At 36.4% G+C, this 12,542-nt stretch overlaps 1 protein-coding gene across 2 annotated transcripts in view; it reads right to left on the bottom strand.

Annotated features, from left to right (window-relative positions):
- The window catches only part of LOC113184202 (microtubule-associated serine/threonine-protein kinase 4-like), a 162,164-nt gene that overhangs the window by 34,461 nt on the left and 115,161 nt on the right, over positions 1–12,542 (bottom strand). For both annotated transcript variants that reach the window (XM_026390814.2, XM_026390816.2), the window contains exons 12-16: positions 5,948–6,156; positions 4,457–4,595; positions 3,042–3,174; positions 2,051–2,216; positions 32–133 (exon numbers count right to left, since the gene is read on the bottom strand). In XM_026390814.2, the coding sequence (XP_026246599.2) occupies positions 32–133; positions 2,051–2,216; positions 3,042–3,174; positions 4,457–4,595; positions 5,948–6,156 (749 nt within the window). The remainder of the gene's footprint in view (positions 1–31; positions 134–2,050; positions 2,217–3,041; positions 3,175–4,456; positions 4,596–5,947; positions 6,157–12,542) is intronic.

Below are 12,542 nucleotides of genomic sequence, written 5' to 3'. Positions count from 1 at the left end.
TTGACAAAAATCAAAACACATGAGCTCTAACCTGTACCCAGCCTTTCCAGAGGATTCTGCCTGAGAAGCAGAGTGATTAGATCCTGGGCATCTGGTGGTGGGGCCTCATCCTTCTCAGGCCAATTGATTTCATCTGGAAAAAAGAAAAGTAGTTAATAACTATTTCTCAAAGGATGGTCCAGGTCCCAACAGCATGGACTCACATACATATTTGTTGGAAATGCTCATCTCAGGCCCTGCTCCAGAGCTACTGAAAGGAGAATTGCATTTTAAAATCTTTAGTTAACTCCTCTACAGAGTCAACTGTGAGCAGCATTATTTTACAAGAAACAAATAGCACAGCTTTCCACACGATAGGATGAAACTATTTCAATAAGCAGTATCTTTGGCAGAATTGGCTCCCACAAGTTGTGCCTTCTGGTTATTAAGAGGACTCAAATATGAAAAATTGTGGTATATATGTGTATTAAAAATTGTAATGCAAAAAAAAAAGAGGACTCAATATAAAAAAAACCCTCCAAAATTCCTGTGCTTCACGTGCCCACCTACTGGGGATCATCCAAAAGTATGATTTTCTCTCTTTCTATCCTCATCTAAAAATTTGGCCACAACCGCAGAGCTCTTTGATCCCAAGAAACAAAAAGTTATCTTGCAAAAAATATTTATAGAGACAAAGGAAAGGTCAAAATACTAAGACTGAAGAACAAGAGTAATACCCAAAGTAATCTTAATAATGGAAGTGTTTAAAATCTGTCATAAATATTAGAATATGTTCTCACTCTAAAGGAGTTTGCCTGAAGATAGGTGTGCATGCCTGTGCGTATGTTAATGCAATAAAAACATGAGTTATTTCTGTGTGTGCCTGCCTCTAGCTTCCTCTGCTGCGGTTTAAATCTGATTTGGAAAATAAAACATGAATATGCATCTGAGCTGTAAGGCATCAAGAACAAAGCCAGCATTTGCTGCTTGTGTTAATTAAACAGTTGATTCCCCTTGCCACTCAGGCCTTAGTATGTCAGAAAACAGTCTAGTTATAAATCCATAAACAGCTCAGACATTGTATAAAGGGGTTGTACACTGCAGGCAACTCACAAATCTACTTTGTTAAAGTTTACAAATATGCCTGGCTTGCAAAGTCAATGTTAGAAAATATTGTTGTGATTAAGGGGCTCCTCATCTGCAAAGTAAATTTTTCCCATATTTCCATTGCTGGCCTATGTAAACACAGTCCAAAAAAGACTGGAGGTGGCTGATAGAGATGTCAGTGATGCCTGACAAACTTCCAGGAAGAGAGGTCTTTTTGATCTATGCTTTGGGAAAATGTATAATATCAGCAGGTAGGGTAGTGATAGATCCTATTTAATTATAATTTAGCTTTGCCACAAGCCGCATAACAATAGTGAGGGTCAGCTTGCAGGCTAAAATCTAAAGGTTATTGAATTTTAAATGAAAGATGAACAGCTGTTGCAGAAATAACATTACACCATAACAACTACCAATGAAATCATTAACAATCTGTGGATTCAATTTGCTTCCTTCCCATTCTCATTATTTATTATTTGGTAGATATTTGTTTTCGGGTTTATTACATTTTTGTTAATTTCTTCATTGTGCCATTAGCCATTTTTTTTCCCATTTATGTAAATGGTACCCGCATTAACCTTTCCTTCCCTGGTGCAAGTTTTCTATTATGGAAAGAAGACCAGATGATATTTAAACCATTTGTAAATCCCACACCAATTTCTTTGGTTGAAAGGGAAAAAAAAAAAAACCCAAAAGAAAAAAGGCACACAATAAAAGTTGGGTACATCACTAGCACATTTTCAAATTCCATGTTAACAAAACTTTCTCAGATCAGTTTTCAACACATACTACTCTCTCGAGATTACAAAAGTCAGTTATGTGCTGATGAACAAGTTCTTTTAATTTGTTGGCTCAACTGTTTGATAAAGGTTAATATTTTAGTAGTGAAAACTGTGTCACTTTACACATTTACATTGAATAGCTGCTTCCCAATAGTGACTTAAAGATAACTCCTGATGATATTTACCGCTGATGACTTGTCCAAATAGCTCTTCTGGAGTATCCCCAAAGAATGGCACACATCCAACCAGAAATTCATAGAGGATTATCCCCATGGCCCACCAGTCCACTGGCTTCCCATAGCCCTGCCTCAGAATCACTTCTGGGGCGATGTATTCAGGTGTGCCACAGACCTGAAAGATTATTGCAATATTAGGATAACTGGAATATTACACATGAATTAAAATGAACAAGATGACTATGAATTATTTTGCCTAGAGTGTACCAGCTTAGCTACATGGAAACATATGGACTAAGACCTTAAAAATAGCAATCATGACACTAAGGCAAATTATCACTTTAATTCCAAAGAAGAATAGTTTAAAATTCTACTTGAATTCAGTTTCAAATTGAGATTCTGACGCTGTTTGGTCATTTTACCTATTTTACCAAATTAAAAACATTTCCAATACTTAAATCAAAAGAGCAATGCATTTTTAATCTGTCATAATCAGGAAGAATTTTAATACTTGTATCTCTGAACTGATTCACACCATGGTATTTCATAAAGGCATGATGGTTGAGATGTGTTTACCTTAAGTAACTTTACAATGAACAGATTGTGGGCACTTGGTAATGAGGCATGCTTAAAGGGAAATGGGCCATGGCTTGGATTTTAGAACCCGTGATTGTACAATGCATCATGAGTTTCAAGAGTACTCTACTGAGACTCCTGAATTCCTTACAAAAACAGTTTTCCATTTGTCTCTCTCATACTCTCACTTGTGTGCAATTAGATCGTTCGTCTTGCTAATAGACCATAATGCTGGGGGAGGAATTGTGGAAGGAGCGGACAGTTCAAAGAGGCCCAGGGAGACAAATGGGAGCAATTTGCACTTTATTAAACGTAAGGCTTATAGAGACATCTAAACCACCAGCACTAATGTGAAGACAGTATACACAAGCGGATTTCATTGGCAATACCATACTTTATATTTCTCCACTGCATGCGAGCTTACCTGTTTATCCAGGAACTCTCGAGCATCCTTCTCAATATGACCCTCATAAAGATTGGTAGTCATGCTCATTAGTCCCACCTTAGATAAACCAAAATCTGTCAGCTTTATGTGCCCCATGGAGGTGACCAACAAGCTATGAAGCAAAAGGACACAGAGAACAACAATCACTTTGAAGCTGTTTCCGTGTTTTTAGTTTTCCTTATTCCCTTGTCAATTTGTAAGACTCTCGCATATGTATCAGTATCAACATTATTACCCAACCTGGCCTGGAAAGAGACTAGTCACATAAAGCTGTCAAATACTTGCCCCTAGTGGCAGAGAACAATTCACAGGGTGGGGCCCAAGGCAAGGCAAAGCTGATAATCTACTTGGAGGATAGTTTTTACGACATTGTGAAACTTAGACAAATTCAACTATGGAAGTTTGACTCCTTTCCAGTTTCAGAATAAGAGAGTAGAAAGGGCTATGAGTAATTTTATATCATACATCAGGAATTAAGATAAGCAACTCATCTGTGATTCAAGTGAAACAGATTAAAACACTTGGATGGAAAAAATGTATTGTTTCAGATTTCCACTTCCAGCTCTTATTTAAATTTGTACTCATTAACCACAAAACCTATATTTCTTATTTTACATGCAAGGAATTTGCAATTGAATATATTTAAAATTTTTAATTTTAGTTCAAAAGAAAAATTTAAATAGTATATATAGTATTAAATAAACAAAACACTAAAGGAATTAAAGAATTAAAAAAACTACTGGAAGGAAATATAGCAAAATTCTAATTGTTTTATTTGGTAATACTATGCTACAATTGCTTTCTTCTTTTTTCCTCTGTGTTTTCCAAATTTTCTGGAATGAGGATGAGTCCATTTTATCATAATTTTTTCAAAACAATACCTTTTTAACATGTAATTTTTTAAATCATTTCAATCAGTGGAGAAAACATGAAATATTTAATAAATAGCTTCAAGATGAATAGGTAGTTATTTGGGGAAAATACTCTATCTCAAATCAGATACCAAAATGAATTTCACATAAATTAAAAACAAAGTTTAAATACAATGGAATATCAAGTAAATTATTTTGAAATGGGATGGATTACCTAAGTATGATATCAAATGTAGAAACTATCTAGAATTTCTAGATAGTTTACAAAAGTTTACATCACAAAGAAAAAAACTTTAAAAAAATTCACTCTGGGTTTAATCTTTTCCAACTATTTATCATAAGTTATTATTATAATGCTGGCATTATAGCTTTTAAAAATTACATAAAATTGCCATATATGCTGTTAAAATAACTCAATTTGAACATTATGGAGGAATTTAAAAATGTATATTAAAACATTTTGTACACATTAGAAAACAATTGGTATTTGTAAAAGGACATGTGTTTCATCAGTGTACATACTTATCTGGTTTCAAATCCCTGTGTACAATCCCATAATTATGTAGATATTCCAAGGCCAAGACGGTCTCAGCAAAGTACATCCTGGCCATATCAACAGGGAGAGGACCCATGTTTTTCATTAAGGTAGCACAGTCTCCCCCTATTAAAAAAAGAGAAAAGATTTAGTAGGTATAGTGTCAACTAGGATTAACAAGGACCACCTGTTTCTTTAGCTTTCAGAATTTCAAAGCAGAATCACATTTGTAAGACATCCCATTCATATTGGAGACTATGTAATCATGTTCTAATTAAGAAGTGGAAAAAATAAAGATTTAAGATGCAGGATTTAACAGAGCAGGCTTGGCTCTCAAGTAAAACTGTATTTTGAAGAACTGCTAGCATGACGTCAGGATTATGGTAACAATTTAAAATATGTCAGTGTAAAACATGGATTTTGGAAATGGGCTACATGAGTCTGAATTCTAACTCTGCTCTTAAGGCTGAGCTCTTAAGCAAACCAGTCAGGGTAGTCTTGATTCCTTCATCTACAACATCAGGATAGTAATAGGGTGGAATTTTTATGAGGATTGCAACAATCTAATAACCTGGGATACTGCCCAACAATATTAGTTATTGTTGTTGTTAAAATAACCACAACAATGGTTAAGAAAGCAAAGCACTGGTGCTGGAGAGGGTGATGGGTGGAAGTCAGGCAAGCCTGGCTTTTGTCCTCAAGCACTCAGTATCCAGTGGTCTCCCTTTCTTGGACTTTGTTTCATTCACCTGCAAAATGAAATGGTTTAGCTAAAGGACATTCACTGTTTCCTTGAGTTTTATAGTTTTGCAAATCTGTTCAAACAACAAGGGCTTAAACTCAATGCTCTGAAAACTGTTTTGGCCTTTACTGATCTATTCATTTTACTTACTTTATGTCAACAAGTCATGGCCACTCAAGATCTCAGAAATTTAATGGGGAAAAGATGGAAAAAAGGATATTTAGAGTATTTAAAAGGCAGACCACAAACCACTTTTAGAAGGAAGAACAAAAGCTGAAACTCAGGAAGACTGGCTGGATTTTCCTGGCTGTCTCTTTTTTTCTCCTAACTCATTTTTAATTTCACAACATATCCTGAAGAAGATATACTTCTAATTCATTTAAGAAGAACAATAGTAATGAACACTTTTGTGATGTGTGATAAAAAATACATGGGAAAAATCCCATGGCCTATATTCCCACTTTAATGACCAACTGAGGGGAGGTAGTTAAGATTGAAAGCTATTTAAAAAGAAAAACAACCTTTTTCCAAATAGCACTAATTTTCCCATTGTTACAGTAGAGGAGGCACTTTACAAGCAATTATCAGAAGATAATGACTGGGAATACAGCCATCTCATTGCCTGGCTTCAGTTCCTACGTGGCTATAACTGTTATGCGGCACAAACACAGCTTCCACAACACAAATGAGAGAGGGACTTCTGGATACAGGTGCCGTTTCTCTGAGACAGATTTACCTTCCACGTATTCCATGACCATGCACAAGTGGCGCCTTGTTTCAAAGGAGCAATACATGCTCACAACAAAGGGGTTTTCTGCAAAGGTTAGGATGTCACGTTCCACAAAGGCCTGCTGGATCTGGTTTCGAAGGATGAGGTTCTGTTTATTAATCTTCTTCATGGCAAACCTCTGCCGGGACTCCTTATGTCGAACAAAGTAGACTGCCCTAAAAAGGACCACAAGTGTTGGAGTTCACAGGAAGAAAGGAGGTAAGGACATCTTAGGGATCCACTAAGCCTGCAATCATTGACTTAAGTTCATTCAGCTCTATACATATACTATACTGGAAACTGGGAACATCCCCAAATTCCAGGACCCATCCCTTGGCTAGATTTATTTTTTTTTCTAAATTTTTTTTTTCAGTAAAGGTCATATATACAGCATTAAATTCACTGTCATTACTGAAAAAAGGAGCTGGGCAGTCCCCAGAGGGAGCCAATTTCCAAAAGCTAGCTGATGTTTTCAGTTTTTCCACAAACAAAACAAAATCCAATATCTAAGTCAGAACTGGGAAGAATTAACAAAATTACATACAGATCACAAACTAGATACTTTCTAGCATTAGACATATGTTAGGTACTTTTGCTTGACTAAAGCAATAATTTTCTAAATAATACCCTTGGGATCTGCAAAAAGGACCATAGCTTCTGAGAGTATCTGGTTTCCAATTGAGAGTAATTTACTTCCCACAAAATCTCCAGATAAATAAGTGGGTAAGAGGTTATATGGGGCCGTTCTGTGACAAAGGGTAGCATATTTTCTTACTATGGACATCAGCATATGCTACCCGTAAGTCTGTTTCAACAGAGAATGCATGTTTTTAACAGAACCATGGGCAGCCATGTAACTTTGTTCCTGCTCCCTCTAATCCCTGGCCAGGGTGTTAGGAAACTTGACTGTACAATGACCAGACCAGTCTGCACTTGAAATCTGCCTGAACTCTAATCCCAGTACTCTGTACAGCAAGACAGTGACTTCTTGGGGATAAGGTAGAGAAGGAAATAATTAGGAGGAGGAGGAGCCTTAAAGTCCCATCAGGATAAGAGTAGCAACAAGGACCATGTCCTGACTGGGCTCCATTCCTCACAACTCTTCCCTCACTTGCCATCATCACCAGAGACAGCTTTAAATTCTTCAGGAAGGCAGTGATCAAATACATAATTGACTTACAGTTATCAACTTTTAGAAGTGTATAATGAGTCACATCCTACAATCAAATGCAGTTATCAAATAAGAAATAGTTTACAAAAAATAAGGCTACTAATCAGTGAAGAATATCTTGTGGGTATCCTTCCAAAACAAGAGGTTATATGATCTGAAATGCTCTGAACACTGGTTATTCACTGTGCCTAAGCAATGACTGCAAGGAGGACCAGGGCGTCCTGGGCCCTCCTGAACCACCATTATCCAGCTGAATCACTAGTGTAATTCTCAAGTATATTCAAAAGCCCAGTTTAATTAACGTAACAACTTTCTTGTACATGTTCAGCATTAGTTTTTCTTTCAAGTGTATATCTCTTTGTCTTTTCATTGTATTCATTTTTTTCCTCTGCTCCCCAAATCACCTATTTATGTCATCTATCTCTAAGCATTTGGAAGGGCTTTATTCCTTTTATTCCCCTCTCTCTCCATTTCTTGGGTCTCTAGTTTTTCCTTTACTGTGGAATAAAAATCTCTCTTAATGACCATCCACAGAATCAACACACTGAATAAACCTGGTGCTGGTTATTCCCATTCTAAAAGTAACATGGGATCCATCCCCCTGGGCGTCCATTACTTTCCTCAGGGACTAGCAATCCTTGCAGCATGTGCAAACCAAGCATCCCTGCTCCCCCAGGCTGGGTCTATACATACCATCCATCCTGTTTGCAGGCTGGACTTGATATCAAAACTAACTTAAATATTTAAACCAATGTAATGTGATGTGACAATAAGAAGCTCTGTTTTATATGTATATATATAAACTAAAGAAATGTTTTTAAAAAATTTTGACAGACACAAAGTACTACATAAAATTCCTATTGATTTATAGGAGGTGAGATTTCCAAAAATTGAAAACATCATAAGCATCTAGACTGCTACATTCAGAATGATTCAAGTTCTTGTACTTATAAAAGAAGCTAAAATTTGGGGCTGGGATTGTGGCTCAGTGGTAGAGCCCTTGCCTAGCATGTGTGAGGCACTGGGTTTGATTCTCAGCATTGCATATAAATAGATAAAATAAAATTCCATTGAAAACTAAAAAATATTTTTTTAAAAAAGAAGCTATAATTTGGGGCTGGGGTTGTGGCTCAGTGATACAGCGTTTGCCTAGTACATGTGAGGTTCTGGGTTTGATCCTCAGCACCCACATAAAAATAAATAAGTAAAATAAAGATGTTTTGTCCAATTACAACTAAAAAAATATATATATATGATTTGAAACTTGGCTGTCTGGAGAAGTCTGGCATCTAAAAACCAGTAAATTCACATGTATTTCGGTTAAATTAAAATGTTTAGGTCCATTTTTAAAAGAACTTTCTACTTTAACCAACTTTTTAATGAACTTAACTAACTAGTAATTTTCTGTGCATCAGATAAAGGGACTTTACTGTATTTTTCTTTTTCCAATTTCCAATTAGATAAAATCAGAAGTCTATAGATAATTTAAGCTGCTTCTAATCTGATGAAGGTAGAAGGATTTCAAGACAGATCACAAAGGGGTGGAGAAATTAACTACCTCATTGCTTAAATATAAGCACTGAGAAACAAATAATTGTCATGAAAAGGGATTTCTGAATAGGGAATATACTTTTAAAGTAAAATTAAGAATGCAAAATATTAAAAAGGAAAAGCCAGTACCTTTCTATTGCTTGCCTCTTTCTAAGTGTTAATTAGAATGCACTTGCTTTCTATTTCTTCCCTTAATAGACCCCTAGATATATATTCTGATTTTCACATTTAGACTATCTCAAGGTAGCCATTCTGATTTTAAATCAAGGATCACCAAGTTTTACATAAATAGTTGTTCTGCAATATTTTCTAAGAACAATAGGAAAGACAGGAAGAATGGAATTGTATAGGACTGTATGAAAAAAGTTGACTAGGATCTTGACTAGCTCTCTTTGTGGCACTGTATAAATAGTGCTTTAATCTGTAGTTTCAGATATTCAATTTATAAAATTTGATTTGACTGTCAATCTGTAGTCTCAGGTTTTCAGTTCATAAAATTAGGAAGTTGGCAAGACCTCCAAATTAGAATTTGCTATAACTGTTTTTTTTTTTTTTTGGTTTGTTTTATGTTCTTGTTTTTTTCCTTTGCACTCCTTTGGGAATATTATTCTTCATGCTAGAATTTGTTTACTTGGTAATAATTATTTTCTTTCACATACACCTTTCCTCCTATAGGTCAAAGTTCTAGACCTACCTGAGCCATTAAAGAGTAAGAGATTGCAAAAGAGAGGAGAGAGCAGGAGAGAGCAAGAAACAGAGAGGGACAGCAGACAGCAAACTTCCTAATGCCTGAACATTGCACCGAGCAACTTTGGCTTCATGTTTCTCTGTTTCCTGTCCCTAGGGGTTGTTCTGTTTGAAAAGGCTTCTTCCACCAACATCCTCGTGAAATAGCAAAATCCAAGGGAGGGAGATGAGGTGCAGTGGAAGGGAAACCAGGGACTCCTGTTCTCAGGAGTCAAGCTTCTCTCTATCCAGGCAGGATTGGGGTGTAAAATGGGGTAGAGAGAAATGGACTTGAAGCTGACAGGACCTAGAGCCAAATGAATGCATCCTATTTGGAGTGTGAATGTCTAATGTGTATAAAATTATGCATGGATCAGAGAGCCCACTATATGAGACTGGGTCTGCGAATCTGCTTGTGGGAATGAGGGGGCAAGTGTTAGAGGAAAGCAGTGAGGAAAGGCAAGGGGGAGTGTGCAGCAGAGGGAATGGGTCAGCTTGCACACGTGTCTCCCTGGTAAACATCCTGGCCCCAAATAATGACAGAGTAAGGGGCATCAAGGTTAGAAAGAAAGGCAAAGTGGTGAAGAAATGCAGTGCCTTTCAAATTTAGTGTTTTCTCTTTTGAATCAATTTTATTCTTTCTCTTTCAAAACATTTTGAAGTTATAACTTAAAAATCCAGGACGTACTTGACAGAAGGAGAACGACCACTATACCTCAGTTAAGATAGCTAAAAGTTTTAACCAAAAGATAATTAAGGGAGAGTCCTGCTTGGAATGCGAGGCTATGTGACCATATCTCTGAGCCTCTCTTTCCCCACATTCAAGTGGAAATAAAATCAACTGCCACACCTGGGGCTCTGGTGAGGAGAGCACATAGATTTAAAAAAAAAAAAAAAAAACTAATACTGTGCCTGGCACACAAACTTGGACCTCCACAAAATGCTAAGCTGCACAAAGGGATGCTTTACCTTGAGCCAAGCATAAGAAACATGTTAAATAGAGGAAAAAATTAGATGTTTATCAAATTTGAATTATCACACACATGGTCACCAGGTATGCCAGGAAAACCATGATGTGTGTTTTAGCATGAAAAGCAGAATCCCTTCCTAATGAGATGTTGGTTCCCAGTACCACTGATTTTTGAGAAGCCAGGGAACCAAGGGCCTTCTGAGCCACTGATGTGAGTGGTGAAACAATTCACAGAAAACTAAGATAGCCTCTAAAGCCCAGGTCTCCCAGCTGTGCAGGAATCCATTTGTTCAACCAGTTCACATCGGCCTGCAGTCTGCATCATGACTGGCTGAACTGATAGAAGTAGCGCCATTCAAATTTCAAATTAAAAATAATCAAAACATAGAGGAAACCTGTCAGAAATGTAATGAGAGATTAAATCTGAGAAAAGCAAAAGAGAAAAAAAAAGTTTTGGCTGATTGGCTGAGGCGCCGACAGGCAGCTTGTAAGCCCATTAATGACTTGGCCTGCGTCCTGGGTGTTTACTGATTCACAGCTTGTTTAACTTCTTGTATATTCCCAGCCATTCCCTAAAGTGTGATATACCTCATCTACTATACAGTGGTTTAATTGCACTACAAATGAGTTTACTCAACCAATTAGAACTCCAAATACTGCTAAGATATATGCCCAAGTTTTACAAAAGCAGAGCTTCTTAGATCATCTTATTCCAGAATTCTACTACCAAGAGAATTTAGCAATTCTCAAGCCCATGTGCCCATGTAGTCAGTGAGCAGACTTCTCCCTAAAGAAGGAAGATCTCCTCAGCTCATGTCCAAAAGTATAAAGAACTGAAAATCAAATAGTAATAGACAAACAAAACCCACGAATGACTTCCTGCTAGGACAACATTGCTATGTAGAAAAGTTTCACTGGGGTCCTTAAAAAAAATATTGCAAACATATAACACCAGAAAGCTTTTATGAGCCACATCAGGATATATGCCATTTGACATAATCCTGAAAACAAATTGGTGAAGCATAGAAAGATCTCACAAATGTTTAAGTTCTTCACTGAGTTAATGGTGTGGAAAATATTAGAGGTGAAAAAAATAGTAGGGAGAAATATCCCTTGTGGCACAACAAAAATCGCTTTATCTCATCTGCTCTTATGTGTGATAAATGGCAATAAACGTCTCTGGGATTATTTATGGCTCTCCATATACAGATGGAATTGGGATTAATACTTAATTAAACTAGAATTCTCAGGCTGTCTAAAATGGATCAGGTTACTAATGTGCACTAATTGCCCTTCCAAACTATCACTAATTCAGAAGATCGTGTGACCATTTACCCTAAGCCCTGGGCAGGAAATTGTGTGTCTATAAAAATGAATCAAGGAAATAGAAGAGAGAAATTCAAAGCTTCCCCCCACAAGGAAATGGTAAATGTTTAAGGAGATGGAAATGCTAATAACCATGACTTGATCATTACATATGCAATGATGTATCACAGTGCACCCTATAAATGTGTATAATTATTTGTCAATTAAAAATTTATTGAAAAACAATAAAACCTATTTTATATGTTATCAGAAGGTACAATAATAAAGGAAAAAGAAAAGTGGCAAGAATTTAATGTCTACTAGGGGACTAAAATGTATTATTTGAAAGCAAATCTTGTAGCACATTTGTGTCAATCTAGAAAATACATCTCTACCTTAAAGAAACAAAAGTGGATTGGGGAAGGAGCAGCACTAATCTGATTAGACTATAGGATAGGGTTCAATTCTTAAGATCCTGGTCTAATACAAAGATGAACAGAAATGTGTTGCTCTAAATTTTCAAACAGTCTTATTTAAATACTTTCCTGACACAGCTGACTATTCTTCAGATAGAAATACAGGCTAATTCTCAAGTTAACAGTGCTATATATAAAATTGTGTATGTATGTGTATGTGTGTGTGTGCATGTATACATAAACATACAAGAACTGGGCATTTTGAACCCAAAAGGGCAGACTGAAGGAGTGGAAAAAGGAATACATAAAACTTTTATTTTATGAAATTTTTCTCTTCAGCCCTCTAAAGAATTCCTAGGTCACTTGCTATGTTTTCTGTTGGGGTGATCAATAGAAAATGATTCTGGCTACACATCATACCCA

Source organism: Urocitellus parryii, chromosome 1 (genome assembly GCF_045843805.1).
Source record: "Urocitellus parryii isolate mUroPar1 chromosome 1, mUroPar1.hap1, whole genome shotgun sequence".
Taxonomy (NCBI): Eukaryota; Metazoa; Chordata; class Mammalia; order Rodentia; family Sciuridae; genus Urocitellus; species Urocitellus parryii.
This window is presented reverse-complemented; position numbering and strand designations above follow the sequence as displayed.